This window comes from Dendrobates tinctorius, unplaced genomic scaffold (genome assembly GCF_039654945.1).
Source record: "Dendrobates tinctorius isolate UK_male_01 unplaced genomic scaffold, ASM3965494v1 ptg000162l, whole genome shotgun sequence".
Classification (NCBI taxonomy): Eukaryota; Metazoa; Chordata; class Amphibia; order Anura; family Dendrobatidae; genus Dendrobates; species Dendrobates tinctorius.
The window spans coordinates 67,195,939-67,223,414 of NW_027361829.1; the positions used below are offsets into that span (position 1 = coordinate 67,195,939).

The 27,476-nt window shown below is 41.2% G+C and overlaps 1 protein-coding gene across 1 annotated transcript in view; it reads right to left on the reverse strand.

The window, feature by feature from the left end:
* The window catches only part of TGM4 (transglutaminase 4), a 71,629-nt gene that overhangs the window by 39,583 nt on the left and 4,570 nt on the right, over positions 1-27,476 (reverse strand). The window contains exons 2-9 of the mRNA XM_073550083.1: positions 25,039-25,218; positions 19,726-19,832; positions 19,424-19,556; positions 10,148-10,266; positions 7,977-8,084; positions 5,151-5,325; positions 2,400-2,538; positions 1,303-1,406 (exon numbers count right to left, since the gene is read on the reverse strand). Of these exons, the coding sequence (XP_073406184.1) occupies positions 1,303-1,406; positions 2,400-2,538; positions 5,151-5,325; positions 7,977-8,084; positions 10,148-10,266; positions 19,424-19,556; positions 19,726-19,832; positions 25,039-25,216 (1,063 nt within the window). The 5' untranslated portion in view covers positions 25,217-25,218. The remainder of the gene's footprint in view (positions 1-1,302; positions 1,407-2,399; positions 2,539-5,150; positions 5,326-7,976; positions 8,085-10,147; positions 10,267-19,423; positions 19,557-19,725; positions 19,833-25,038; positions 25,219-27,476) is intronic.

The window sequence follows — 27,476 nt, forward strand, 5'->3', positions numbered from 1 at the left end:
ATGCATGACACCTGTCAGGGAGTCACTGACTGTGCCTGTGAGACCCAGCTTATGACTGGATCTCACAGGCTACAGTACCCTGGGGGTCACCAAACGGCCTCAGGGTATCATGGCAACAATCAGCACCCATGATTATAATCGTGGGGGGTCGATGCTGCCATAGGAGGTCTCATAACCCCATTTTAACGACTTTAATGCTGCTGTCATGATTAAAAGCGGTATGTAAAGGGTTAATCGGTCCCGATCAGCTCCAATACTGCAGTGTTTCAGCTATCACCTGTGGGAATTTCGGCCACGGGGCAGCCCTATATTTCTTATAACCGATAGCCAGTTTAAAACGGCATTGAGGGAATATGACCCCTAAAGAGTCACCGTTTTTAAGAGCATCGGCATTATTTCTGATTATTTTGGAAATTCTGGAAAAGAAGGGTTGGAGAGGTTAAAAATGGAAACGGATAATAAAAAGGTGCAGCCTCTACAATTCTCCAGTCAAGAGACACTTTGGTTTTGGCATATAAAACACTGATGTAAAATACTGACCAAATACTAACATGTGAATAAGTCCTTGCTCTGTTATCTTTCCTTACACTTCCCTATTTACCAAATCTGATTCTTATGTAATAATCATCTATTGCTTTTCTGACTACCTCATTAAGTCCTATATGCTTAAACAAAAACTGCTCTCCTGAGCCTTTGATCTTGCACCTGTAGGCGGTCAACAGGAAGGATACTGGACGGAGTATATATCTCTCCCAGAAAGTTAAGCTAGGCGATATATTAAAAGCAGGGTAGCACTGGTTGGTGCAGCAGCTTCGGCGCTGAGACAATTTATTTCTGATAGTTCCGGGCTGGTTTTTCTTGGAGTAACGAGCAGGATTTGGTAGTGGGACTCACCACTCCCGCTCTCCTTCAGGTAGTATTGGAAGCTTAGCCAGCTCAGGTTAGAGAACTTGTCTCATTACAGACCCAGAAAAGGCTAAAGGAAAAGCTTCCTAGAGACACAGCCTCCGGAGTGACATGGTGTATTTCTGAGAAAGAGATGCTCAGCGGTTACATGTGCTGAACGCTGAGTGACTGGAGAGCCAAGCCCCGCACACCTCCTTGGTAGCGTGAATCAGAGGGATCGTGTTATTCTTAGCTCTTAGTCGGGCAAGTCTTTGGTGTTTTTCAGGTGCTTTAGTGTTTGCTCCATTTTGGCTGAAAATAAAAACCCCACATTTCCTTTACGTGGACTGTTTCCTTCTATATCACAGCCATACCACCGTACAAGGCCCATGGCATGTTACACACTACACAACGTACCTTCACTTGGTTCCTGGGGGGTTGCATCAAGCGCTTGCCAGCCATCATATCCACTAGGAAGGTCTGGTCGTTTCATCCATACATCATTCCACACATGGAAGTTCCTAGAACAGACAAGTTCCTATGAATCTATAAATTCATTAAGTCTAAATTAATATGTGTAATATGGATGATGATCCATTTCTATATATTTCATTTTGTAATTGGAGATGTATATTTCATAGAGATATAAAACACTTTGCCAGCAACTTGATAGCTAATGATTAGAAAACTTGCCAAACAATTAAAATCATTTAAAGGTATTATGCAAGGCTCTAATAGTAATGGCTTAGTCTTACAATTCGCCATTAAATTTTGGTAAGTTTGGGGATCCGACTCCTTTTGGATTGCTGCATTCCTGTTTTATTTTTGTACATAGAACTAGATGCACATTGGGGGCTCAAGGCTTCAGCACATGTAGTGATGAGCGAACGTGCTCAGTGATACTTTATCACCTGAGTATCACGGTGCTCGGATATGCAGTACTTGTAAGGGTTAGGAAACTAGAGTACGAGTGTAGGAATTAGTTAGGGTAGTAAGAACGGTTAGGATTGGGTTTATTACAGTGGGGGGCACTGTAGTTCAGGAAATTAGATGTGATCAGAATAAAAGCAGTTAAGGTTATGAGGGATTTTCTGTGTGACAACATTGTTAACAGCAGCGATCGGGTCATCAGAGATTCTTCCATGGGTCTTCCCCATGCAGGTCTTGTTACATTCAGCACTTTTCCCATCCATTTGAACATTTTCACTGCCCACCAGACCTCTTCGTAGGGTCTGCCTAAAAAAAGCTCAGATTTCCCATTGACTCCTATTATACTCGTTACTCGAAACGAGCATGTGAGTATTAGGAATTGCTTGGCTCGAGCACCTGAGCATTTTAGTGCTCGATCATCTCTAAGCACATCCCATGGCAGTTAGAAGGTTTCGTTAAAACATTTTGAGCAGTAGTGCATATTATCATGTGAACCTGCCATAGATACCATATGCAATATAGACAAATAGGAGTATAAAGAGTATACTGGAGCACTGTCATTATTTTGGAAGCACTTCTCTTACCAAATGGAATCAGTGCAGTATTCATTTATCTTTTCCCCTTTATCGTTCAAGTAAAAATCAATCTTAAGATTTTCCTCAGTATCATGAGCTGAAGAAAAGTTAGTTACACTTCTTGCTGGGATCCCAATGCAGCGCATAACTATTTCAGGGAGAAAAAAAAAAAAAAAAACAGAAAAAGGGACATATCAGGTTAAATTCACCTCAGCGCCAGATATAATTAAGATGGATTGTTAAATAAAATGGTGGAAAATAATCTATAATATAACGCTGTAAGCGTCACTCTGTCCGAAGCCTTTATAGACTGCGCAAGCGCGATGCGCCTGTGCAGTCTGGCTCCAGGCAGAGTGAGGCAGCCAGTGGTGAGGAGTGAGTATGGCGCCGGAGATGGCGGTACCGTACACACTGCATACCGCCATCACCGACGCCATACATACTTACCTGACCGGGAGGAGCTTTCCGCGGCGCTTCTCTTTGGGGCAGGAGACCGGGGCTGCAGTGCGGACGGAATCGCGCTGCACATGCGCGATCCGGCTCCATTTTACTGAAGACTCACTTGCAGTGTGTCTTCAGCAATATGGCGCCGGACAGCGCTATGGGCATGGGCGATTCCGGCGGCACTCCTGCCCCGGCCTCCAGCAGAACAGCGCTGGAGCACAGGAAAGAAGGGTGAGTATAAATGTTTGTGTTTTTTTGGTGTACTTTTAATACGAGTGAGGGGACCATGCATACCAGGATAGGGGAGGTGAGGGGACCATGCATACCAGGATAGGGGAGGTGAGAGGGCCATGCATACCAGGATAGGGGGTGAGGGGGCCATGCATACCAGGATTGGGGGGTGAGAGGGCCATGCATACCAGGATAGGGGGGTGAGAGGGCCATGCATACCAGGATAGGGGGGGCGAGAGGACCATGCATACCAGGATTGGGGGATGAGGGGACCATGCATACCAGGATAGGGGGGGGTGAGGGGGCCATGTATACCAGGATAGGGGGGGTGAGAGGACCATGCATGCCAGGATTGGCGGGTGAGGGGTACCATGCATACCAGGATTGGGGGATGAGGGGGCCATGCATACCAGGATTGGGGGGTAAGAGGGGGCTGTGCATACTAGGATTGGGGGATGAGGTGTACCATGCATACCAGGATGGGGGGGTGAGAGGACCATGCATACCAGGATTGGGGGGTGAGGGGGCCATGCATACCAGGATTGGGGGGTGAGGGGGCCATGCATACCAGGATTGGCGGGTGAGGGGGCCATGCATACCAGGATTGGCGGGTGAGGGGGCCATGCATACCAGGATTGGGGGGTGAGGGGTACCATGCAAACCAGGATAGGGGGGTGAGGAGACCATGCATACCAGGATTGTGGGATGAGGGGTACCATGCATATCAGGATTGGGGGATGAGGGGTACCATTCATACCAGGATAGGGGGGGTGAGGGGACCATGCATACCAGTTTTGGGGGATGAGAGGTACCATGCATGCTAGGATTGGGGGATGAGGGGTACCATGCATAACAGGATTGGGGGATGAGGGGTACCATGCATACCAGTATAGGGGGAGAGGGAACCATACATACCAGGATAGGGGGTGAGGGGACCATGCATACTAGGATTGGGGGATGAGGGGTTCCATGCATACCAGGATAGGGGGTGAGGGGACCATGCATACCAGGATAGGGATGTGGGAGTACCATGCATACCAGGATTGGGGGGTGAGGGGACCATGCAAACCAGGATGAAGATTGGGGGGGTGAGGGTACCATGCATACCAGGATAGGAATGAGGGGTGCCGTGCTTACCAGGATAGGAGGGAGGGTGGCAGCACATAGCAGGATAGGAGACCATATACCAATAAAAATGCTCGCCACCCGGGCATAGAACGGGTTCATAGCTAGTAATAGCAATAATGAGCTACAATTTATTGTAACAAATTTGATATCAGATTTCATAAGGGTTTAATTCCAAACCCTTAACATTGATGAAGATTTATCCTTAGAAGAGCCCATCTATGTTTTATCAAAGGGTCTGAACCACAGAAACCCCTCCTCCAGTCAGCATAACAAAATTCTCCAATTCATCTTTTATGTTTTTGTTTGGTTTTTTTAGCTCTCTTCTTTGAGCTGGACATTACATTCATATAGTTCGCCATGGTTGGGTGTCCATTAGCCGGGTCTTAGTCCTTTTCAGCCCTCATTCACATGACGTCACTTGCCATATGGTAAGGTTATACACTGCAAGGTATTTAAATGCTTACTTTGTTTTCATCTTGGGTTTTGTATGTGAGTGTCACTATACATAATACTGCAGCTCAATCACATGCACTTGAATTGAGCTGAGCTACAGTACCAGGCATCAAACCTCCTATGCATGAGCGCCTATGCCTGTGCATGCCATCTTAAAGGTATTCTGTCACCAGGTGTTTGCTACCCAACTGGAAAGAAGCATAATTTATATGTATAGATCCTGATACAACAACTCCTCAAGAGGGGACCGTTTATTAACACCGTCTGACTGCAGGGATATCGTGGTGCTCAACCAAATGAGTAATGGCAGTGCAAAATTCAGAGATTGAAAAAGTGGCACTCACCATCCCATAAAAACACTTTTATTCAAACTTCCATAAAAACATGGATGCAGGAGGACACGTCTCACAAGTAACTGTCCAACCTATCTCCTACCGTGGATCTTTGTGGTCCATGCTTGATTAGAAGTAAAATAAATAAAGTTTTTGCATGTTTTTGGCTTACTTGTTGTGATGACTCCGGAGAATACCCAACACTGACCAAACAGAACAGGCCTTTTAGTTTTGTAATAATTCTGTAGAATGGCAGTGCTTCCTGTCCAGGAGGAGGGAGAACATCCCGCAGCATAATCTCCTGACCAATTTCCGGTCAGTACTCCATTGTCATCATTTGAATTAACCTAAGGAAAGTATACAGATGGTCAGTTCTGGCATGGCATGTCCGTAAAGATTATAGTGATGCATAAAAATTATCATAAAATAAAAGTATTAGAGACAGTTTCTGTAAACACAACTCTGCTCCTGAAGGGGTTGCAAAGAGTTAGAAAAACTGGGCAAACTACTAATCCTGCAATATCATAACACTTCAAATAAATAGAAACATAAATAGAATAATTCAAAAACTAAGCATCCAACATTTGTATTACATGTGTGACAGATAAAAGCTGCACTGTTGATTTAGAATTATCCAGCAACAATAGGGGTTAAAATGGTTATAGCAGACAGGGAGTGGTTAGCTCAGTCCCAGGGGATACTGGGAAAATTATTAATGTGTCCTGGACATCAAAGAGTGAGGTGTGAGTTTAGAGAGTCTCCTGTCAGACTGAACTCAGATAAGCTGTATAGACCAGGTCTTCCAAGGGAAGCAACACTGTGTGTAAAGACAAGTTATATATGAAGAGAAGTTATCTGTGAAGGGACTTTCATATATGTTGATGAAGTATTGCATGAAGAGAAGTGATTCTTTGTGATGAAAAGAGGCTTGAATAAAACCCCTGTGATTAACTTCAGCTCAGAACTGTGTCATAGCTGTGTGCCTGTAAACCATTACCTTCCCTCTACTGTGAAGAATTATAAGTAATGGTCACCCTCAGTGAGATTTCCCCAGGATTCCAAAGAGAACTCATGTTTCTTTTGTTTCGCTCTCATATCCTGAGTGGCGTGCATGCAAAACGTGGAGCAATAACTGTCTCTTAAAGGGTTATCTTATGACAGACATTTATGTCATGTCACAAATGTCTACTAGCTGTGGGTCCCACCCAACTATCTCCAGAACGGGGCTGTGGCACATGTGCAACTGTCTCTCCTGTCACTGCCATCTGGGAGTTTGTCAGAATGGGGAAGCAGGCATCTTTTAGACATTGTGACAAAGTCAATGGCAAAGTGCTGGCGGGGGGTTATGTTTCACTGAGGTTATTACCTCCAATGATTAGAAACCCAGAAGTTTCCTCCAGCACACTGTGTCCAGAGGAGTTAAATCGGTCTTTTTAAGGGCTGGGTTTTTGTGGACAAGTATAGAGGTAGGAGGTTATCCACCTTATCTCCATCCCAGGGTGTGGTCTGAGGTTTAAATAGTTGGCCTTCTGAGGCATTCAGTGTTTCAGTCTGTCTGGAGAGGCTAGCTCCAGAGAAGTGTTCGTGTTTATGGTAACCGGAACCGTGCGTTTTGCTAACCCTGAGCGGGAGGATCCCCGCAACCACAAAGACTGTGCTTTGTCTTACCACTTAGTTTTTTTTTTCGTTTTCCTGTTTTCTGCTCAAAGGGCCGTGCTTATTTTTACTTCATCGTAATTTATGCCGCCTGTATAATAAACCAGGAAAAGACTTGGAGACAGTGTTCCCGTGTCTACCTCTGTGTGCAGCTGAGTGAGCCTATCTACCACAACATGAATGAGGTATCATGTGAATATGCCATAAATGTCTATCATAAGGCTACCTGTGAAGGGCGATCTGTTATGATACTATGCCACTTAAAGTATGGATAGCTTTCCCATTAACTGAAACACCACAAATTCATATTGTTCAATTTATCTATTATGAGCGCTCATAAGGTGCAGTTCTTCCCTGCCCTCATGACAGTGATTGTAGGCTGACTGCTTTATATGCATTTAACAGACAGGAGAGGCAGTCTCCTAATGAATATACTGGTATATATTCATTAATCGCTCTTGTTAGCCAAATGGTAAAAATATTATACTGCTTAGGCTAATAGGAGGGCATACGGTCCCATAATATGCTGGGCTCACACAACTTCTGTCTGATGAGGCAGCTGCTTTAAAGGGAACCTGTCAATTGATTCATGTTGCCCAAACCATGGGCAGCAGTAAATGAATCAGAGCCTTGCTGTTTCATTGCAACCAGTTATATTTTTCTCCAAAAGAAAATATAGCTTAATGATCCATCTCTGAACTATAGGAAGAGATGAGACTAGTCCAACCAGCTTCTCCCTGCACCGCTTTAATTGACAGATCTTTCATGTGTGTACATAGAGACCCTTCAATCAACTAAAGCGGTGCAGGGAGAATCCTGTTAGGGTGGGGTCAAAGTATACTTGATAATGGCTATGGTTCCTGGCTGTATTTGCTAAGTATGGTTTCTCTAAATGCTGTAGAGTTTCAGACAAAAATTTGCCAGGTTGCAATGGTGCAGGCAGGCTCTAATTCATGCTGCCCATGGTTTGCATGTTGCTTATAATTTTGGCAGCAGAAATCGATTAACAAATTCCCTTTAAGCTTCCATGATAATAAGTTTTTGCACTTTTAGCAGAAATAGAAGAAAGCAATAGATTTGAAATCCATTATTACGTTGTTGTTGTTGTTGTTGAAGGAGCAACTAGCAAAATATCACAATATTTCTGTGCTGCTAATAATTAGGAGAATAGACATGACCCTTTTACTATAATGACTGATGATATCCTTAATTTTGACTGTTATAGTCTTTATTTAAGGGATAATATTCTCAGACCATTATAAACTTAAAATATTATGCATAATAAAATAAAAGAGTTATTTGCTTATTAATATACACATTGAAGATCTGGTGTAAAACATACTAAAGCTGAGAATTTCCTTGACAAAATGACAGGGTCCCTTCTTGCTGCTGGTTTGAGTCCACTACGGTCAAGAAGAAAGAAGCAACAGTCCAACACGTCTTCTTCATGCTAAAAAATAGAAAAACAAATCTTAAATAGATACATGTTGTGGATAAAACTCTATTCCCATCATGCACTGTTAATTTTTTGTTTTATTATTTTTTTAGAGGGTTGTCCACTACTCGAACAACCCTTAGGTTTACTCCCAGTATAATAACACTTACACTCATCTCCAGTGCTGATGCCATTCCAGCAGTGTCGGCACTGATCCCACCAGGGCTCACTTGACATTATGTCATGCAATCCCTGTGGCAATTATGCTTTACTCTCTGGTTTCCTACAGACAGAATTGACATCCAGAGGAAGTGAGAGGGCAGCAGCACCTCTCACCTCCTTCAAATGTCTTGATTTGTCAGAAGAACCCCAGGAAAATCAGTGCCAACACCTCTGGGAGGGCACTGGCACAGGAGGTTAGTAAAAGTGTTATATTCTACTTGGGAAATTTAGAAGCAGTTGTCCAAGTAGTGGACAACCCTTTTAAAGTAATTTAATGACCTCCTTACTATGTGAGGCTCTGCTTATCCTTGCATTGGATGCTGGATGCTCTGTTAGGAGCCTTCATTAGAGATACCACCATTTGTACCTGGAAACATAGCTTGCAGCTTGTGGAATAGCTTGTGGAATAGATCTAACAGAGCATTGTGGTTTCCATTATAAATGAAAGCCATAACACTGATGTACGCAGAGACTTATGGGAATATTGTTTCACTGCAGAATATTAATTTGCTAAATGAGACAAATTATTTTTCAACTACAAGTCTGAACAATAGTTATATACATTCCCGATTTGTTGCTATTTTCATTGCAAAAGTAGCAGTCCAACAGCCCAAATCCCTCTAGCCAATTTTACAATCAGAACACGGTAGATCAGAGCACTATTACAGATTTTGTATTTGTATCATGAATTTCCACAACCTTTCTACCCTTATACCCATTCACCCAGCCCCCGCTTCCCCAGTCCCTCTAACAGGAGCTCTATGGATGGTCGCTTTGTCTACAATAAACTTTCATACATCCATGATCTTTTCATCACTAACAGACTTTCGTTCCTTGCCATCATTCAAACCTTGCTCACCCCCTCTGACACAGCCTCTCCAGCTACATTTTCATATAGTGAATTCCATCTTTCACACCTCCAGCCCCAGCGACAGGTGCAGTCTGTCCGCATCTATTTCCCCCCCAACCTCCAACTGGTTCTCATTTACCGCCCCCCCCCAGAGCCAGCTTCCACCTTTTTTTTACCACTGCACCATCTGGCTACTTAATTTCCTTTCCACTGACATCCCCACTACCATCGTGGGTGACTTCAAAATCCCCATTGACACTTCCCACTCAGCTGTCTCCAAGCTTCTAACACTCACTTCCTCCTTCAACCTTTCTCAATGGTCCATCGCAGCCAATCACAAAAATGACAGAAGGGAAAAACACCATGAGCACAACTTAAGTAATGGTGCTAAAGGTTAGGTTCCCAAACCAAGTAGTTATAAGTTATAAATCTAGCACTCAACTTTAGGATATTCAGAAGAATATTTATTGTAGTATGTAAAAAAACGTTTTGGTCAAATTTTGACCTTCTTCAGTTACGTACTGTACCAAATACGTGGTAATAGGTATTAAACCTATTGTGAAGAATCATGTGCTCTTAATTGGGGTGATCCGTCCCACTGACTGTTGTAGTATGCTTATAGAGGCCAGTAGATGAGGCAACGTATGCTGTTTACTGGGGCGATCCGTCCCACAGCCTTGTGTCAGCCAGTAGATGGGGAAGGACGTGCCTCCAGACACAGTATCCACTGCATGTCTGGACAGATTAAAATCTACGAAACTTCAGGATATATGACAAAGGCAGTCTATGATACAGTTATACCATTAGGGTATGTGTACACAACGTCTGTTTGTTGTGTTGCAGCCTTCTTTTTTATTTTTTACTAAGCATGACTAGAGATTAAGTATTAGCAGAGCAGCAACAGACCTTTAAGTAAAGGTTTCCTACTTAATCTGTCAGGATCTCATGTGATCCTTAGTATGCAATGCACAGATTCTAACATATAGCTATAGATACAGATACAGACCTGCCCAAAATTCCATGGCCTTGCTTTGATGTTGCTTTGTGATCCCACATAAATGTAACCAGTGTCATTCAGAACATATTCTTTCCTCTCATCCTCGTTTGGCATGTATACGTTATCATCTAATAACAAACATAATTAGGCAAATTAAATCTGAGTTATCTTGGTATCACACAGTCAGAAAACACCAACTTGAAAACTTGTTGTGGCCACAGCATCTCCTAACCTGAACTCTACTGGAAGACGTGTTGTGGCCACAGAATCTCCTGACCTGAATTCAACTGGAAGACCTGTTGTGACCACAGTGTCTCCTGACCTGAACTAACTGCCTCATAGGTGTACATGAAGCAATGAGCTCAGGTCAAGAGACCCAGTTGGGTTGGGACGGGACAAATGTATGAAACCGGACTAAGTTTTAGATTGCGCTAGTAATACCCACAATATTGTCTCTCTTCAAAAACAAACATACAATATAAAAGTATATATATTTGTGTAGATAAATTCCCTTTATGATCTCAAAAACCACATCAATAGTGCAACTAAATAACACAAAATGAACAATAAATTAAGGAGGAAGCAGATAAACTAATAAACTAAAAAACCAAACCGCTCCCCCACATAGTAGTATGTAAAATTAGGCACACATAAATGCACCTGAAATTGGCAAATAAAAAAGCTTTTTTAGTCTCAATTCAAATAGCGCACATACCTATTGTACTCCCCCGCTTGACTTCCTTATAATCCAATAGTGAAGCGGCGTGGATAGAAAAAATAATAATAATAATCACGAAAGGGTCTGGGTGAATGTTGCAAGAGGGTCACCGTTAATGATGTCCAAAGTGCTAACGGGGGATGCTCCGGCCGGTAGCAATCCCCCTGTTCACCGCTGATACTCCTCCCGTTGACAGAAGGGCGAGAAGCGGAGGACGCTGTTTGGAGCCGGCAAGGTACAGGACCTTGCGTGACGTCACAGTCACGTGTCAGAGCACGTGATCGGCTTGAAAAAGATTGACAGAAATTTGAAGGAGGCAGTAAGCCTCCGAAACGCGTAGGATTGGTCCAAATTTCTGTCAATCTTTTTCAATCACGTGCTCTGACACGTGACTGTGACGTCACGCAAGGTCCTGTACCTTGCCGGCTCCAAACAGCGTCCTCCGCTTCTCGCCCTTCTGTCAACGGGAGGAGTATCAGCGGTGAACAGGGGGATTGCTACCGGCCGGAGCATCCCCCGTTAGCACTTTGGACATCATTAACGGTGACCCTCTTGCAACATTCACCCAGACCCTTTCGTGATTATTATTATTATTTTTTCTATCCACGCCGCTTCACTATTGGATTATAAGGAAGTCAAGCGGGGGAGTACAATAGGTATGTGCGCTATTTGAATTGAGACTAAAAAAGCTTTTTTATTTGCCAATTTCAGGTGCATTTATGTGTGCCTAATTTTACATACTACTATGTGGGGGAGCGGTTTGGTTTTTTAGTTTATTAGTTTATCTGCTTCCTCCTTAATTTATTGTTCATTTTGTGTTATTTAGTTGCACTATTGATGTGGTTTTTGAGATCATAAAGGGAATTTATCTACACAAATATATATACTTTTATATTGTATGTTTGTTTTTGAAGAGAGACAATATTGTGGGTATTACTAGCGCAAATAAATATTTTTAAGTAATTTTTTAATATCATCCAGATAAAAGGTGGCATTATCTGTTAATTTGCAGCTGTTATAGCCTCATGTAGCGCCACTGGTTTTTATAAGTAAGTTTTAGATTGATTCTAGAACTAATCGACTTTAAGTTCTCAGAATGATGGCACCCTGACACTTAGACCAGGGTCACAATATAGACAGAGATCATTGAATCATAGAATCGTAGAGTTGGAAGGGACCTCCTGGGCCATCTGGTCCAACCCCCTGCTCAAAGCAGGATTCGCTAAATCATCCCAGTCAGATGTCTGTCCAGCCTCTGTTTGAAGACTTCCATTGAAGGAGAACTCGCCACTTCTCGTGGCAGCCTGAAATGTCTCATATAGAAAATGTTAACACTTTATTGTTAGCGATTAATCAAGAGAATACTTCACATGCCCAGGATTAGACTGGCACATGAGAGTGTCAGCTAAACCTCCATTAGGTCCAGATTCGGATATAGTAGTAGGTGTCAAAGGTCGAGCAGTAAAGAAAGACATTGCGGTTGATTAGCTCCTACAGATCATTTTTATGGAGTTGGAGAAATAATAGAATATAAAGGTTTTTGAGCTGCTTATTTTATATATAAAATAAAAAGTGTGGACTATTTTTTTGCTCCTTTTTGACTGGTGATCAGGGTCAGTACAGAAAGTGCTGCATGTAAAATACTGATAATTCATTTTTACTGAACTTAGCATATAATCGATAGGAAGCCTCTGTTTTGCAAACAATTAGTATCCTATATTTATACATAATAAAGATAATTTTCTCTGTATGCTCAATTAGTGCGTAGGCACTTCCTGGTACGATGTCAGATCGGTGAGCGCTCTTTGGGCTCTGAGCCAATTAGATCCCACTCCCATTCACTTTACAGATTGGGAGATATGCTGCAGCTGCATCCCACCCTCTCCTCTTCCAGTGCACAAAGTGGAAAGAATGAAAAAGTATTTGGCACTATGTCTTCGCTATATCTTGTTGCCTGCAATGAATTAGTTATGGGGCTTTTGTTGTTTGCATGCACTATGGCTGGTGTTGGGGCACTGTCATACTGGTCCTGTGGGACCTAGTGACTGATACCTATTAAGGGTCATGCCGACAACCGTTCTAGTTGGTCCAATCTCAGATTGCAATGCACAGACTGACCGCAGCTCTCCCAACCCGAGCAAGACAACCTCATAGAAATACATGAAGCTGTCATGCTCTGGTATGAAAACTAGTCTGGGCATTGCGGTCCGAGATCAGACTGATTTGTATAGAGGTCTGTATGAGCCCTTATGGATATAGTTATATGTATTCGTAACCTGGTATTGGAGACAATTTCCCTTGTTCTAGATGGATTTTAGAAGGCTTAAGATTTTTATGAAGATCTATAGAGAACGCAGCATGTCTGTTTACCTTGTCTGTATCACCGCGCATACAGAAGGGGGCAGGGCTTTGGGCGGAGCGGGGTTTCCGCACCGTCCAAAGCGCAAGGAATGCGCATAGTGGAAACTCACCCTTACAGATGATTCTCTCAAAATTAGAATATCATCAAAAAGTTAATTTATTTCAGTTCTTCAATACAAAAAGTGAAATATATAATATATATATATATATATATATATATATATATATATATATATATATATATATATATATATACATTCTCTATGGGGTTAAGATCAGGCATGTTTGCTGGCCAATCAAGCCCAGTGATACTGTTGTTTTTAAATCATGTATTGGTACTTTTGGCAGTGTGAACAGGTGCCAAGTCCTGCTGGAGAATGAAATTTCCATCTCCAAAAAGCTTGACGGCAGAGAGAAGCATCAAATGCTCTAAAATTTCCTGGAAGACGGCTGCAATGACTTTGGTTTTGATAAAACACAGTGGACCTAATCCAGCAGATGACATGGGTCTCCAAACCAAAAAATAAATAGATCACTCTTTTTATAGTGGCTCTATAAAATGAGTTTCACTTTTTGTATTGAAGGACTGAAATTAATAAACTTTTTGATGATATTCTAATTTTATGAAAAGCACCTGTATATAGTCTGAGTGAAATACATAAGTATATCCAGTAATGAATACATAATGTGTTAAAAAAATTCTACAAGATGTCTGTAAGTTATGTGAAAAATACATATTGTTGGAAGCCTATAATATGTGTAATATGAATCACTGATCTCACAATTTGACCCTTGAAGTCTACATGGTGCCAAAGGTCATCAAGAAGTCTGCATGAAAAAGATAGACCATGTGCTATGTGGGGTCGTAAAACCTGAGAAAGGATGGCAATTGTGTGCCCTGTGGCAGTATTACATAGGTATCTTTTTGTTCTGTTGATAGACATCTTGTCTCTAGCCTCATGTAATGTATATTTGTACACAACCCCTGTGGTGTTTGGAATCTAAAACATTGTCCTTGAGATGGATATCTTATCTCCTGCCCAAATAAAATTTGAACTTGTCCTCAGGCTATTGGCCCAAAGACTTTCTCTAAATACAAGAACTCCATCTGCAGGAAGATGAAGACCACTGCAACCATCTTTGTAAAGACCCTTGATCCTCTAATCCATTTTGGGGCCTAAGATCACCACCTTCATGGCAAGGTCTACATCAGCATACATGTGCATGTTCCTGAGAACGCGAAACACTGCGTGGTACTATTATTTAGTTGTGTTACAGGGATGGGCAAAATATGGGCTTCGTTTGACTGTGTGGCTCCTATGGGAGGCTTGTGAGTAATACCTGACATGGTGGAGCTCTCCTGTCCTGGGTGCCGTATCCCCTGATGAGTCCTGTTGGGATGAAATGCGTTGAGAGGTGGTCCCTACTTGCAATGGCAAACTGATCCCTACTCCTGGCATGGATGCTTGTTCTTATGGTTTAGTGCCTTCAGCTTCATAGGAGGTTCTTTCAACAGTATCATAGGTCCTATCATCTACCTTATTGGTGAGATTGTTCTAATTTTCTACTATATGGATCTCCAATGTACATTTGGGGCATAGTGGGCAGAGTATCAGTTGTACTGACATGTCTTTGGGCTGCCCTATGTCCTATTAGGCCTACTTTACTGAATTACCAGTGGTACTGGTATTGGTATTTTTTTTTTTTATAGACAGTCAGTCCCCTGATTTAGCGTATTTATGTTCTGGCTGCTTTTTTTGGATGTTCTGATCTCTATGATCGCTATGTCTGGATATTTTAATATTTATCATTAAATGATATGTTTTAAGTTCCCTATTTTTGCTACCTTTCTAATGATACTGAGGGATCCACACCTTTTGATTGTTTTACTCATACTTTGTATTGTTTGTTTGTATTCCTGATATATAGGTACCACACCAAGCTACTTAAGCACATCTCATCTGCCACCCCCCATCCTCATCCTCCTATTACATTTTCCCTTTCATTGTACCCTTAGTTATGCATGTCATTGTAAATACCCTATATATAATAAATCCCCTTTTAAAAAATCTAGTTGCTCTTGTTGATTATTAAATGGCACCCCAAAAGTTAACAAATACAGCAAAAAATGCCAATATCAGTCCGAAATGACAAATATTTCTCATCCAAATTTACAGTATATAGCAGCAAATGAGATGAAATATAACTTTTAATACAACAAATTAAAAGTACCAAAAAATAATAATGTCACCCACAAGTGAATTTAAAATGAGATGCAAAATAAATGGGTGATCCTCAAAGGATAATTGCAAGCACCCAAACGCATCACATAGGGATATAGAATGTAACTGATAAATCAGAAAACAATCTATATAATGGATACAGCATAAATAAAAAAATTAGCACAATGCTATAGCCAATTGCACATGTATGCACATATATATTTCATAGGCCAGACCAACAGGTCCATAGCCTTCCATAAACGAGATTTCAAAAAAAGGAACAATCTCACCGGTTTATGCAGACGGTCAGGAGTCACCAGGGATACTCTGTATACCTACAGGAAGGTAGCGATGGGAAGACAATACCCTGTCAATTCCCTTACATGCTAACCATTAATTGATCCCCAGGCTCCTGCCCTTACAAGGGCAGTCCACAGCTAGCCCTATATTGCACATGCCCTGCACTTTCCCTATAAGGAGCGTCCCAACGCGTTTCATCCAAGTAACTCTTCAGGGGACTAACTTGTTTAAAGTGCCATAGTGCTATGGCTAAGAGACATACATCCTCCCGCTCTCAATGCTATCTGCTGAGCCTGGGGGTCTTCCGCATCTTTTTTCTGTGACATTTCAGGTCAGAGGGTATGATGACATTAATACAGTGTGTCCTCTGCTCTGAACAGTCACAAAGGGCCAGAAGTACAGAGAGCCAGATGACAATAACGCTGAGGAGTCCAGAGCAGAGCAGCGGCTAGAGAGGAGAGGTGAATATTTCATTTTTTTAATGTTTGGAGCAATATATGGGGCCCATTCTGAATGGAGCATTATATTGGGCCCATTATATATGGAGCATTATATAGGACTCATGATATACTGGAGCATTATATGGGGACCGTTCTGTGTGGAGAATTATACGGGGACCATTATATATGGATCAATATATGGGTCTCATTATTCTGTTTGGAGCACTATGTGATGCCCATAATACTGTATGAAGCATTATATGGAGGTAATTATTCTATGTAGAGCACTATGTGGTGCCCATCATGCTATATGGAGCAATATATGGAGCTCATTATTCTGTATGGAGTAATATATGGGGCTCATAATATTGTTTGGAGCACTATGTGGTGCCCATAATACTGTATGGAGCACTATGTGGTGCCCATAATACTGTATGGAGCAATATATGGGGCTCATTATACTATATGGAACACTATGTAGTGCTCATAATACTGCATGGATCAATATATGGGGCTCATTATTCTGTATGGAGCAATATATGTGGCTCATTATTCTGTTGGTGCATTATATGAGGTCCATTATTCTGTATGGAGCAATGTATGGGTCCCATAATACTGTATGGAGCAATATAAGGGGCTCATTATTCTGCATGGAGCACTATATGGTGCCCATAATACTGTATAAAGGACTATGTGATGCGCATAATACTGCATGGAGGACTATACTATCCGGTTTCTGAGCTATTGTAGAATTTGCACGAGATATCACTTATATAATGTGAGGAGTAAGTGAAATCTTTGGCATTGTACTATACCTATATTTCTCTCCTGTATCTGTGCATCATGAATAGTGGTATGTGTTAAAGGGACCCAGTGAGACTCTTTCACCCGGAGCCCACGAAAACCTGGAGCCGGCCCTGTGTGCATGACTAATATATTCTTAGAGCAATGATACCATTTAGCTGATGTTTATTACAAATCCAGATTAGAATTAGCACCAATAGTGTGATTCCCCATATAGACTAAATGCACTATTGGCCAGCTGCACCTGTACAGAATGAATTAATAGCTATGTACTTACAACTTGTGTTGTTTTTTTTTACACCTATTATGTACCCAACTCTGCTCATACTTATATGTATTTTACTCAGACTACAAAACCTTGCTTATTTGTTCTGACAAACCATGTTTATTAAAGCTTGATCACCCTGACTATTTAACTTGCTTCTCTTAACTTCCAGCAACAAAACTGCCTGACTTATTTCTCATCTCAATGAACATGTTGCACTGATCAAAAATGCATCAAAACTGAGTAGAAATGCCAGTTGAGCACGGGTGGGCATTTAATTCTCCTTCAGTGTTTTGTTCTCTGGCTCCACGTCATCTCCTCTTCCTCTCGCTGTCGGGGTACCTTAGGGCTCAGTCCTTGGCCCCCTTCTCTTCTCTCTCTACACGGCCCCAATTGGACAGACCATCAGTAGATTTGGCTTCCTGTATCATCTTTATGCTGATGACACACAACTATATACGTCATTCCCTAACCTTACCCCCGCTGTACTACAGAACGTCAGTGACTGTCTCTCCGTAGTCTCCAACATCATGTCCGCTCTCCATCTGAAACTCAACCTCTCCAAAACTGAATTTCTTCTGCTCCCGCCATCTACTAACCTCCTTGAATCTGACATTTCCCTCTCCGTGGGTGGCACCATAATAACACCCCTGCAGCAGGCGCACTGTCTAAAGGCCCTTTTACATTTAGCAATGCACCAGCTATCCGACGAGCGATCCGACCCGGTCAGGATCGCCGGTGCATCGCTAAATGATCGCTAGTGAGCTTTCACACAGAAAGACCTCACAGCGATTCAGCAGCGACGCAGCGGACGATACTCACCTTTCACACACAGCGATCCTGACGTCCTCCCGCCCGCCTCCACGCGTCGCTCGTCGTCACAGCAGGAAGCCCCAGCAGGAAGCTGACGACAAGAAATGGAGCCGCCCAATCTCGCGCGATCAGCGATGGACAGCGGGGGAGCCGGTCGTTGGTAAGTATCACACATAGCGATATCGCTAGCAATATCGCTATAACGTCACAAAACCGGTGACGTTATAGCGATATTGCTAGCGATATCGCTTAGTGTAAAACCCCCTTAAGTGTTCTGTTTGAGACCAATCTCTGCTTCACATCCCATATACAATCTCTTGCCACTTACACCTAAAGAACATCTCTAAAATCCGCCCTTTTCTCACCATGGAAACAACAAAAACACTCACTGTAGCATTGATCCACTCCCGCCTGGATTACTGCAACGCTCTATTAATTGGCCTCCCCGTTACTCGACTATCCCCTCTCCAGTCCATACTTAATGCAGCAGCCAGGGTCATCTATCTGGCTAATCGGTACTCGGACACGTCCGCTCTTCGCCAGTCCTTACATTGGCTGCCCATTCATTGTAGGATCCAATTCAAAGTACTTGTTCTCACCCACAAAGGTCTCCACAGTGCAGCACCCCCTACATCTCCTCCCTCATTTCTATCTATTGGCCTAATCGACCGCTGCGCTCTGCAAACGACTTTCGACTAACCTCTGCACTAATCCGTACCTCCCACTCCCGAATCCAAGACTTCTCCCGCGCTGCGCCAATCCTCTGTAATGCTCTACCCCAAGAAATTAGGACTATCCACAATTTGCATAGTTTCAGGCGCTCAAAACACATCACGTTCACTAATCAGTCATTCTATGTGTAAGTGTGCATGTGTAGCCCATTCACTATCTCCATCCATCCCTCACTCCCTCAAGATGGCTGGACCATCATTGTAAATACATCATTGTAAATACACACCTGTACTTTGTATCTCCCCCACCTCATTGTAGATTGTAAGCTCTCACGAGCAGGGTCGTCTTATTTTGCTTTAATTATCGCATTGTTAACGTTGTTACTTATGACTTGTGTTTTGAAACTTTTAAACTGTAAAGCGCTGTGGAATATGTTGGCGCTATATAAATAAAGATTATTATTAATATGGGCCACATAATGTGGCCCAAGGACTCCAGTTTGCCCAGGTATGCAGTAGTATGTTTTATATTTTCCTACTGATTTACAGTCAAAAAAGGCTTCAACATTTTTTTTAAACACAAATAGAAAAACCTCAAATAGATAAAATAGTACACATTCTGAACTCCGTAAATATGAAATTATGAGCACAATGAAAAATGCATATAAAAAATTAAATGAAATCTTGTTACCTTTGCACCACGCGTTGCACAGGAGATAAATATGACAATCTACTGCCATAAAGACAATTCCTCTTCCTGTTATTATACTTAGTAAGTATTTTCCGATGATTGCATTGGCTGGTGGAGTCACAGCTACTAGACACTAAGAATAACAATAACATTGTTAGTACAAACAGTCAGATTCTAAACCAATTAATTTAATATTTTATATCTGACGTAAAGGGTTAATCTTAGTAATTCTTAATATCTGGGCCAATGAAAACAGCCTACGCAGAAATGAAAAATACACTCTTTTACGATTAGTTATTCACCTCTTTCCCATGACATTCTTGTGTTTTAGCGCTCCATTCTTTAGGAAGATGTGAAGCGTTGACCTCAATAGCTACAAGGGATCCATTTGATTTTGATGGACGGGACCCTAGAATTAACCAAAAAATGTATTAAATACATGGACAAAGGCTCTTATTTTGTTTTTGTCACAGTTCTTTCTCTCCTTAATATTTAGTAATGCTTTACATAGACACCTAAGCATATCCTCAATATAACGCCATGAAGCAAAAACACATAAAATTTCTAATGCTTTACATAGTAACATAGTTATTAAGGTTGAAGGAAGACTTTAAGTCCATCCAGTTCAACCCATATCCTATCCTAACCTGCCCTAACATGTTGATCCAGAGGAAGGCAAAAAAAACCCATGTGGCAAACACTAAGCTTCAAACAGTAAGCATCACATTGGGGAAAAAAGTTCCTTCCCGACTCCATTTAAGGCAATCAGACTAGCTCCCTGGATCAACGCAATATTAAGGAAACTAGTGTATATACCCTGTAATATTATACTTTTCAAGAAAGGCATCCAGTCCCCTCTTAAATTTTAGAAGTGATTACTCATTACAGCATCATATGGCAGAGAGTTCCATAGTCTCACTGCTCTTACAGTAAAGAATCCGCGTCTGTGATTATGCTTAAACCTTCTTTCCCCCAGATGTAGAGGATGCCCCCTTGTCCCTGTCACAGGTCTAAGAGTAAAAAGATCATTAGAAAGGTCTTTGTACTGTCCCCGCATATATTTACTGTATACATTGTAATAAGATCACCCCTAAGCCTTCATTTTTATAAACTAAATAACCCCAAGTGTAATAACTTGTCTTGGTATTGCAGACCCCCCAGTTCTCTAATAACCTTGGTCGCTCTTCTATGCACCCACTCCAGTTCAGCTATGTCTTTCTTATACACCGGAGACCAGAACTGTACACAGTATTCTAAGTGTGGTCGCACTAGTGACTTGTATAGAGGTAAAATTATGTTCTCCTCATGAGCATCTATGCCTCTTTTAATACATCCCATTATTTTATTTGCCTTTGCAGCAGTTGCCTGACACTGGCCACTAAATGTGAGTTTGTTGTCCACCCATACACCCAGGTCTTTTTCAGTGACAGTTTTGCCCAGTGTTTTACAATTAAGTACATAATTATACATCTTGTTTGTTCTACCCAAGTGCATGACCTTACATTTATCCCAATTAAATCTCATTTGCCATTTATCAGCCCAAGCTTCTAGTTTACATAAATCCTCCTGTAATATAAAATTGTCCTCCTCTGTATTGATTACCCTGCAGAGTTTAGTGTCATCTGCAAATATTGAATTTCTCTCTCTATGACCCCTACAAGGTCATTAATAAATATGTTAAAAAGAAGCGGGCCCAATACTGACACCTGTGGTACCCCACTGTTAACTGGGACCCAGTCAGAGTGTGCTCCATTAATAACCACCCTTTGTTTCCTATCCCTGAGCCAGCTTTTAATCCACTTACACTTATTTTCCCCTATCTCCATTGTTCTCATTTTATGTATCAACCTTTTGTGTGGCACCGTGTCAAAAGCTTTTGAAATGTCCATGTACACCACGTCCACTGCATTTCCTTGGTCCAGTCCAGAACTTACCTCTTCATAAAAGCTTATCAGATTAGTCTGACAGGAACGGTCCCTCGTAAACCCATGTTGATATTGGGTCATGAGGTTATTCTTCTTCAGATACTCCAGTATAGTATCTCTTAGAAATCCCTCCAGGATTTTACCCACAGTTGAGGCTAAGCTTACTGGCCTATAATTTCCAAGTTCAGTTTTTGTCCCCTTTTTGAATATTGGCACCACATTTGCTATATGCCAGTCTTGTGGTACAGACCCTGTTATTATGAAATCTTTAAAGATTAAAAATAATGGTCTATCTATGACTGTACTTAATTCCTGCAGCACTCAGGGGTGTATCTGATTTAAGTTCTCATTTTTTGGTTTCTGATACAATTTTATCCTTTTTTCTTTTAAAATTGCAATGTTTCCACCATAAAGTCCATCAGGACTGCCATCATGTCTCACACTGGATTTTACCAGTTCATTTGGATTTGTCTCCTGTTTCAGATCAGGTCCAATTAACCAGAATCTAGATTTCTAATAGATACATCATTAACATTGTCTATGAAGATAGTGTGGTGTATTTTAGAACGGTTTTATACTGTACTCACCAGTTTACATGAAAAAAATGGAGTGCTGACTTCAATAACATATAAAAAATTGGATTTAGATTTTATTATTACATTAAACATGTATACAACAAGTACAAAAAACAAGGAAAGATTCCACACAAGTAATCATTAGGAGATTTGCCCTGGGGAAGTTAGTGCCACAATGCCTAGAATTATATTAATAATGACCCAGTCACCCATATACTGTTACCAGGGTAAAAGCAGTAACCCTGGGAGGGTGAACATAAGGTGCGTAGTGCAACAAGGATTGATCAGACTGGTTAGGCACACTTACCCATCTCAATAAATAGCAGTGCTGACAGATCCCCTAAGAAAGCCCTGGACGCGCGTTTCGCGGGATGCTTTATCAACAGGGATAATTAGTGTAGTGAGTCTGTCCTTTTTATATACAGACTAATTACCGTGGTGCCCAAAGCGGCGCATGCGCAGTGCGAAACCGCACCCGGAAGCACCATCACATGCAGGCGTCCCTCCAGTGCGCAGGTCCGGGAAAATTCCCGTGAAGTCACAGACCTGCGCACTAATAGTACAGAGGCCAGATGGGATGGGCAAGAGTGCGGACGCACCGGGCATGCGCACAGCGGCGGCCATTTTTAAGAAGCCTATATGGAGGCTACCATCTTAACAATGCTCTCTACATTATAGCACAAATCAGAAACAAAAAAAAGGGATATCTAGTGTATATGAATTAAATAATGCGGCCTGGTATTTAGCATTGATGTGGAACCTCCATAGTTTTTCTTGGGAATAGTTAGAGACACACCATAATTTAGTACTCTCAACCAAAAATAAGAGAGAAATAATAATATATACAAACACAATGAAAAACCATAAAGAGAAGGGGAAAAAGGGAGAGAGAAAGGAAATAATATATATTGATAATGAGGAGAGAGAAAAAATAAAAAATAAAAAATTAGGTTGAGGCGGATTTGCTCCACCGATGAGAAGTTTGAAAGGCAGGCAGTGGACTTAAAGAATTGTTTCAAGTGTCGGGGTTACAGCAACCGCAGTATCAAAAAGGGCTATTTGCGAGCTCGGAAGAGTACAAGGCAGGAATTACTTTTTTCCAAGAAGGCAAAAAGTAAAAATCAGGAAGTCCGGTTTATCTCGACACACAATTGCTTTTGGAGTGAGGTCCAGAATATTCTTGGCAGACATTGGTCTGTTTTAAAAACTGATCCATCACTTAAATTGCATCTCCCAGATAGACCAATGGTGACGGCCAGGAGAGGTAGGAATCTTGGGGACCTTTTGGTACACAGCCACTATGTGGCAAAGGTGTCCAAACCTCTCGTTCCTTCTGGTAGTAGGCCTCGTAGAGGGTTTTTTCCCTGCGGAGATTGCGTGGCCTGTTCTAATATGATTAGGAGTACACATTTTAGCTCTTCTGATGGCCAAAGGGAATTTGAGATTAAAGAATATTTTTCCTGCAGTTCAACGTATGTTATTTATTATGCGACTTGCTTGTGCAAGAAAATTTATGTTGGTTTAACATCTCGCCAACTACGCATTAGGACTAGAGAGCATGTGCGTGATATCAGCAATGCACATAAAATTGAGGATCTTTCGTTACTAAAAACTCTGCCGAGACACTTCAGGATCCATCATGGCTGTAATGCTAAGGGTCTAAAAATTAGGGCTATTGATTGTGTACATGGGGGAATTAGGGGTGGCGATCTGAAACGGCTCTTGGCACAAAAAGAATGTCAGTGGATTGTCACCTTGGACTCGATGACCCCGAATGGTCTCAATGAGAAGCTTAGCTTCTCGTCTTTCTTACGCTAAAAGCATTTTGTTATTTTTTTATATTCTGTTCTGCTCGTGGTTCCCTTATTTTATTTTAATTTGTCTGTCTCTTCTGTGTTTTTTAGTTGTTACATCTGTGGAATGTACATGCGTATGTTTTGGAGAAGCCTCTTCATCAACCATCCAGTTTTGAGTGCGGAATATGGGACATTTCAACATCATCATTTTTTTCATCCTATTCTTTTTTTTATTTATTTTTTTATTATATTTTCCCCTTTTTTTTTAATTTAATTTTTTTTTTTTTTTTCTCTCTCTCCTCATCAATATATATTATTTCCTTTCTCTCTCCCTTTTTCCCCTTCTCTTTATGGTTTTTCATTGTGTTTGTATATATTATTATTTTTCTCATTTTTGGTTGAGAGTACTAAATTATGGTGTGTCTCTAACTATTCCCAAGAAATACTATGGAGGTTCCACATCAATGCTAAATACCAGGCCACATTATTTAATTCATATACACTAGATATCCCTTTTTTTGTTTCTGATTTGTGCTATAATGTAGAGAGCATTGTTAAGATGGTAGCCTCCATATAGGCTTCTTAAAAATGGCCGCCGCTGTGCGCATGCCCGGTGCGTCCGCACTCTTGCCCATCCCATCTGGCCTCTGTACTATTAGTGCGCAGGTCTGTGACTTCACGGGAATTTTCCCGGACCTGCGCACTGGAGGGACGCCTGCATGTGATGGTGCTTCCGGGTGCGGTTTCGCACTGCGTATGCGCCGCTTTGGGCACCACGGTAATTAGTCTGTATATAAAAAGGACAGACTCACTACACTAATTATCCCTGTTGATAAAGCATCCCGCGAAACGCGCGTCCAGGGCTTTCTTAGGGGATCTGTCAGCACTACTATTTATTGAGATGGGTAAGTGTGCCTAACCGGTCTGATCAATCCTTGTTGCACTATGCACCTTATGTTCACCCTCCCAGGGTTACTGCTTTTACCCTGGTAACAGTATATGGGTGACTGGGTCATTATTAATATAATTCTAGGCATTGTGGCACTAACTTCCCCAGGGCAAATCTCCTAATGATTACTTGTGTGGAATCTTTCCTTGTTTTTTGTACTTGTTGTATACATGTTTAATGTAATAATAAAATCTAAATCCAATTTTTTATATGTTATTGAAGTCAGCACTCCATTTTTTTCATGTAAATTCTATATTGCGGAGTTTCTTCCCTTGATAGCTTTATTTAAGCGTTTTATATACAGCTATGAGATTAGTTGTGATTTATATAGCTGTGGTTGTTCTTGAGTATCAGCTAATATTGTACTCACCAGTTGTAAATTGCAATGTTACTTTATCTCTCTGAGTCACTTCCCTGTCAAAAGAAATCTTCAATATAAAAGGCTGTCCACGTCTCACAATGAGATGGGAGTTGTCATACTCTGAAGTATTGTGCTGACAGGCATTCTCCTGCTTGAGAAAGTCCACTCTTATTGCTCGCAAAGCCATTTCTGCAAATCAAACCAAAGAAAACGAGTTTAAATTTATGATCTCGTGTTTATTAATTTTGATTTACTTTTTGTTATTAGTGCTCATGCACATGGTCATATTTTGTAAAACATGGAACTCAAATATGGCACTCAAGATTGTCAAAGAAGCAGTAGTCCAATTATTTATTTTCCAACTCTGCACATTTTTCTTAATTGTCTATCACATTCTACACTTCTGTTCTATATGGTGTACTTTCATCCAATTAGTTTAGTTTCTATTTTCTTTTCTTCAGAATGCATTTTGATTCAAAGCTCACATCCTGCATTTTATTCCTCTTTGCTCTGCTGTAAATCCCATGATGCATTAGCACAGCATCAATGGGGCAGCTAGACCTGGTCCATCCAGCTGTGAGAACAGTGTGATAGTCATTCTCCCTATATCATACTAAATATGGCAGAAAACTGTATTATGATCTCCTTTATTATTACTGTGGGAGAGGAAATGTCTAGTCATAATCAGTGTCTGTGATAGAAGTTTCTTTTCCCTTCTGTGAGGAACTTCAGTCGTACAATTCATGCAGTTTCAGCAAACACGGAGTTCTGAATACTGAAATTATTACCTCCTTCTGAGAACAAAAAGACATGTAATTTTCAAGGGGTCAACTATTCAACACTACCTGTACAAACCTCTGGAATTCCCTTATGCACCTTCGATGATCTTAGTGAACAGGAAAACATGTTGGGAATTAAGTGGAGTATTATCTATTAGGAATGTGGCCAAATTAGGTGTATACTGTTTTCAAATAGGGGCATAACAGTGAAACCTTCTTTCAAACATCTTGACTACTACCTCCAAATAGATTATAAACACACAATACGATGGAGCAAGAAGGAAGAACTCTTTTGAAAAAAATATTTTTAGATACTGTAAATGATAGTAAAAGTTTTAGTTGTTTTGTTTGCTGTGATACTAAAGCCACATGAAGGTTTTATATTGAGGAATCTGTGCCAGTGAAAAATCCCATAAGATGTCTTATTACAGAGGTACTGTCTCCTAGAAACATTAATTTTAGGGAGATTATTGTGCTTATTGGAAGCATCATATGATAGTATGCCAAGTACCTTGAGGTCTATACTTCTTTGTGTAATCTATGCACTTTGATATGGGTCCATGGAAACAACATTGCCAAATCTGACACAACATCCTAAACTCATTGACGGTTGGAATTAGAGATGAGCGGAACACTTCCCTAAACCCTGATCCATGGTACAGGTCAATGGTTTCTGGTTGTGCACCGGAGCTGCACAAATTTAATGAACATCCTCAATGTGGCATTTGATTTCCTGAGCTGGGGTGATGTAATCTGTGCACTGAGGTGACAGCGCACCAGCACAGCATATCGTAAGAGGAAACTGGTTTCCCGGAAGGTCAAGAAATTTGCACATCTCCTGTTCATGGCCAGAGAGCACTGACCTAGACCATGGACCAGTGTTGTGTGAAGCGATCCGCTCATCTTCAGTAGGAATGGCATAGTGTTTAGAAAATTGTCTGGTAACAGAAAACTATGATTGCAGAAAAAAAGACATGGATTGCAAATCCAAAACTCATACACTGATCTATTGCTAAGCAAAAATGTACAAAACTGAAAACAAGATTGTTAATTAACATTCTGATCAGACTGTATGAAACCCACTTCCACGTCACGGCCGTGAGGGAATTACCTTGCAGCACATCTGCTGTGCGGCATCTGGGTCACTCTCCCTGCTCATATGGTATCACTTTGGCACTAGTCATGATTTTTAGCATTTTCATGACCGTTTTGGCTAGCTACCTCCAAATTGTTGTGGTGATGAGCGTCCATCTAATTCATCATGAGTTGTGGCATATCTTACTCTAATCTCTATATTTGCGAATCATGTGCCTCTGACTCCAGCAAGCCATCTCATAAAGACTGGCGTTAACGATGCCGCCATTGATGAATCAGGGTCCTTATGTTCAGTTTTGTAAAAATGTTTTGTAAGATGTGTGGTCCATGTTTTTTTTTCTACAGTTATAACAGAAAACTAGGTACTTCTCATGAGAATACCTCTATGATGCTCTTGCTTTCTAGAACTTAATAGTGACAGCTTTTATATAGAACCACTCAATTTCACTGCAAAAGTATTCTATAATATTCTGAAAAGTTACAGAAAATATTAAATGGGTTGTGTGGTATAAACCAATAGTCAACATCATAGTTGGAATATAGAGTGGCTTAAAAGATAGGCCCAATTTATCA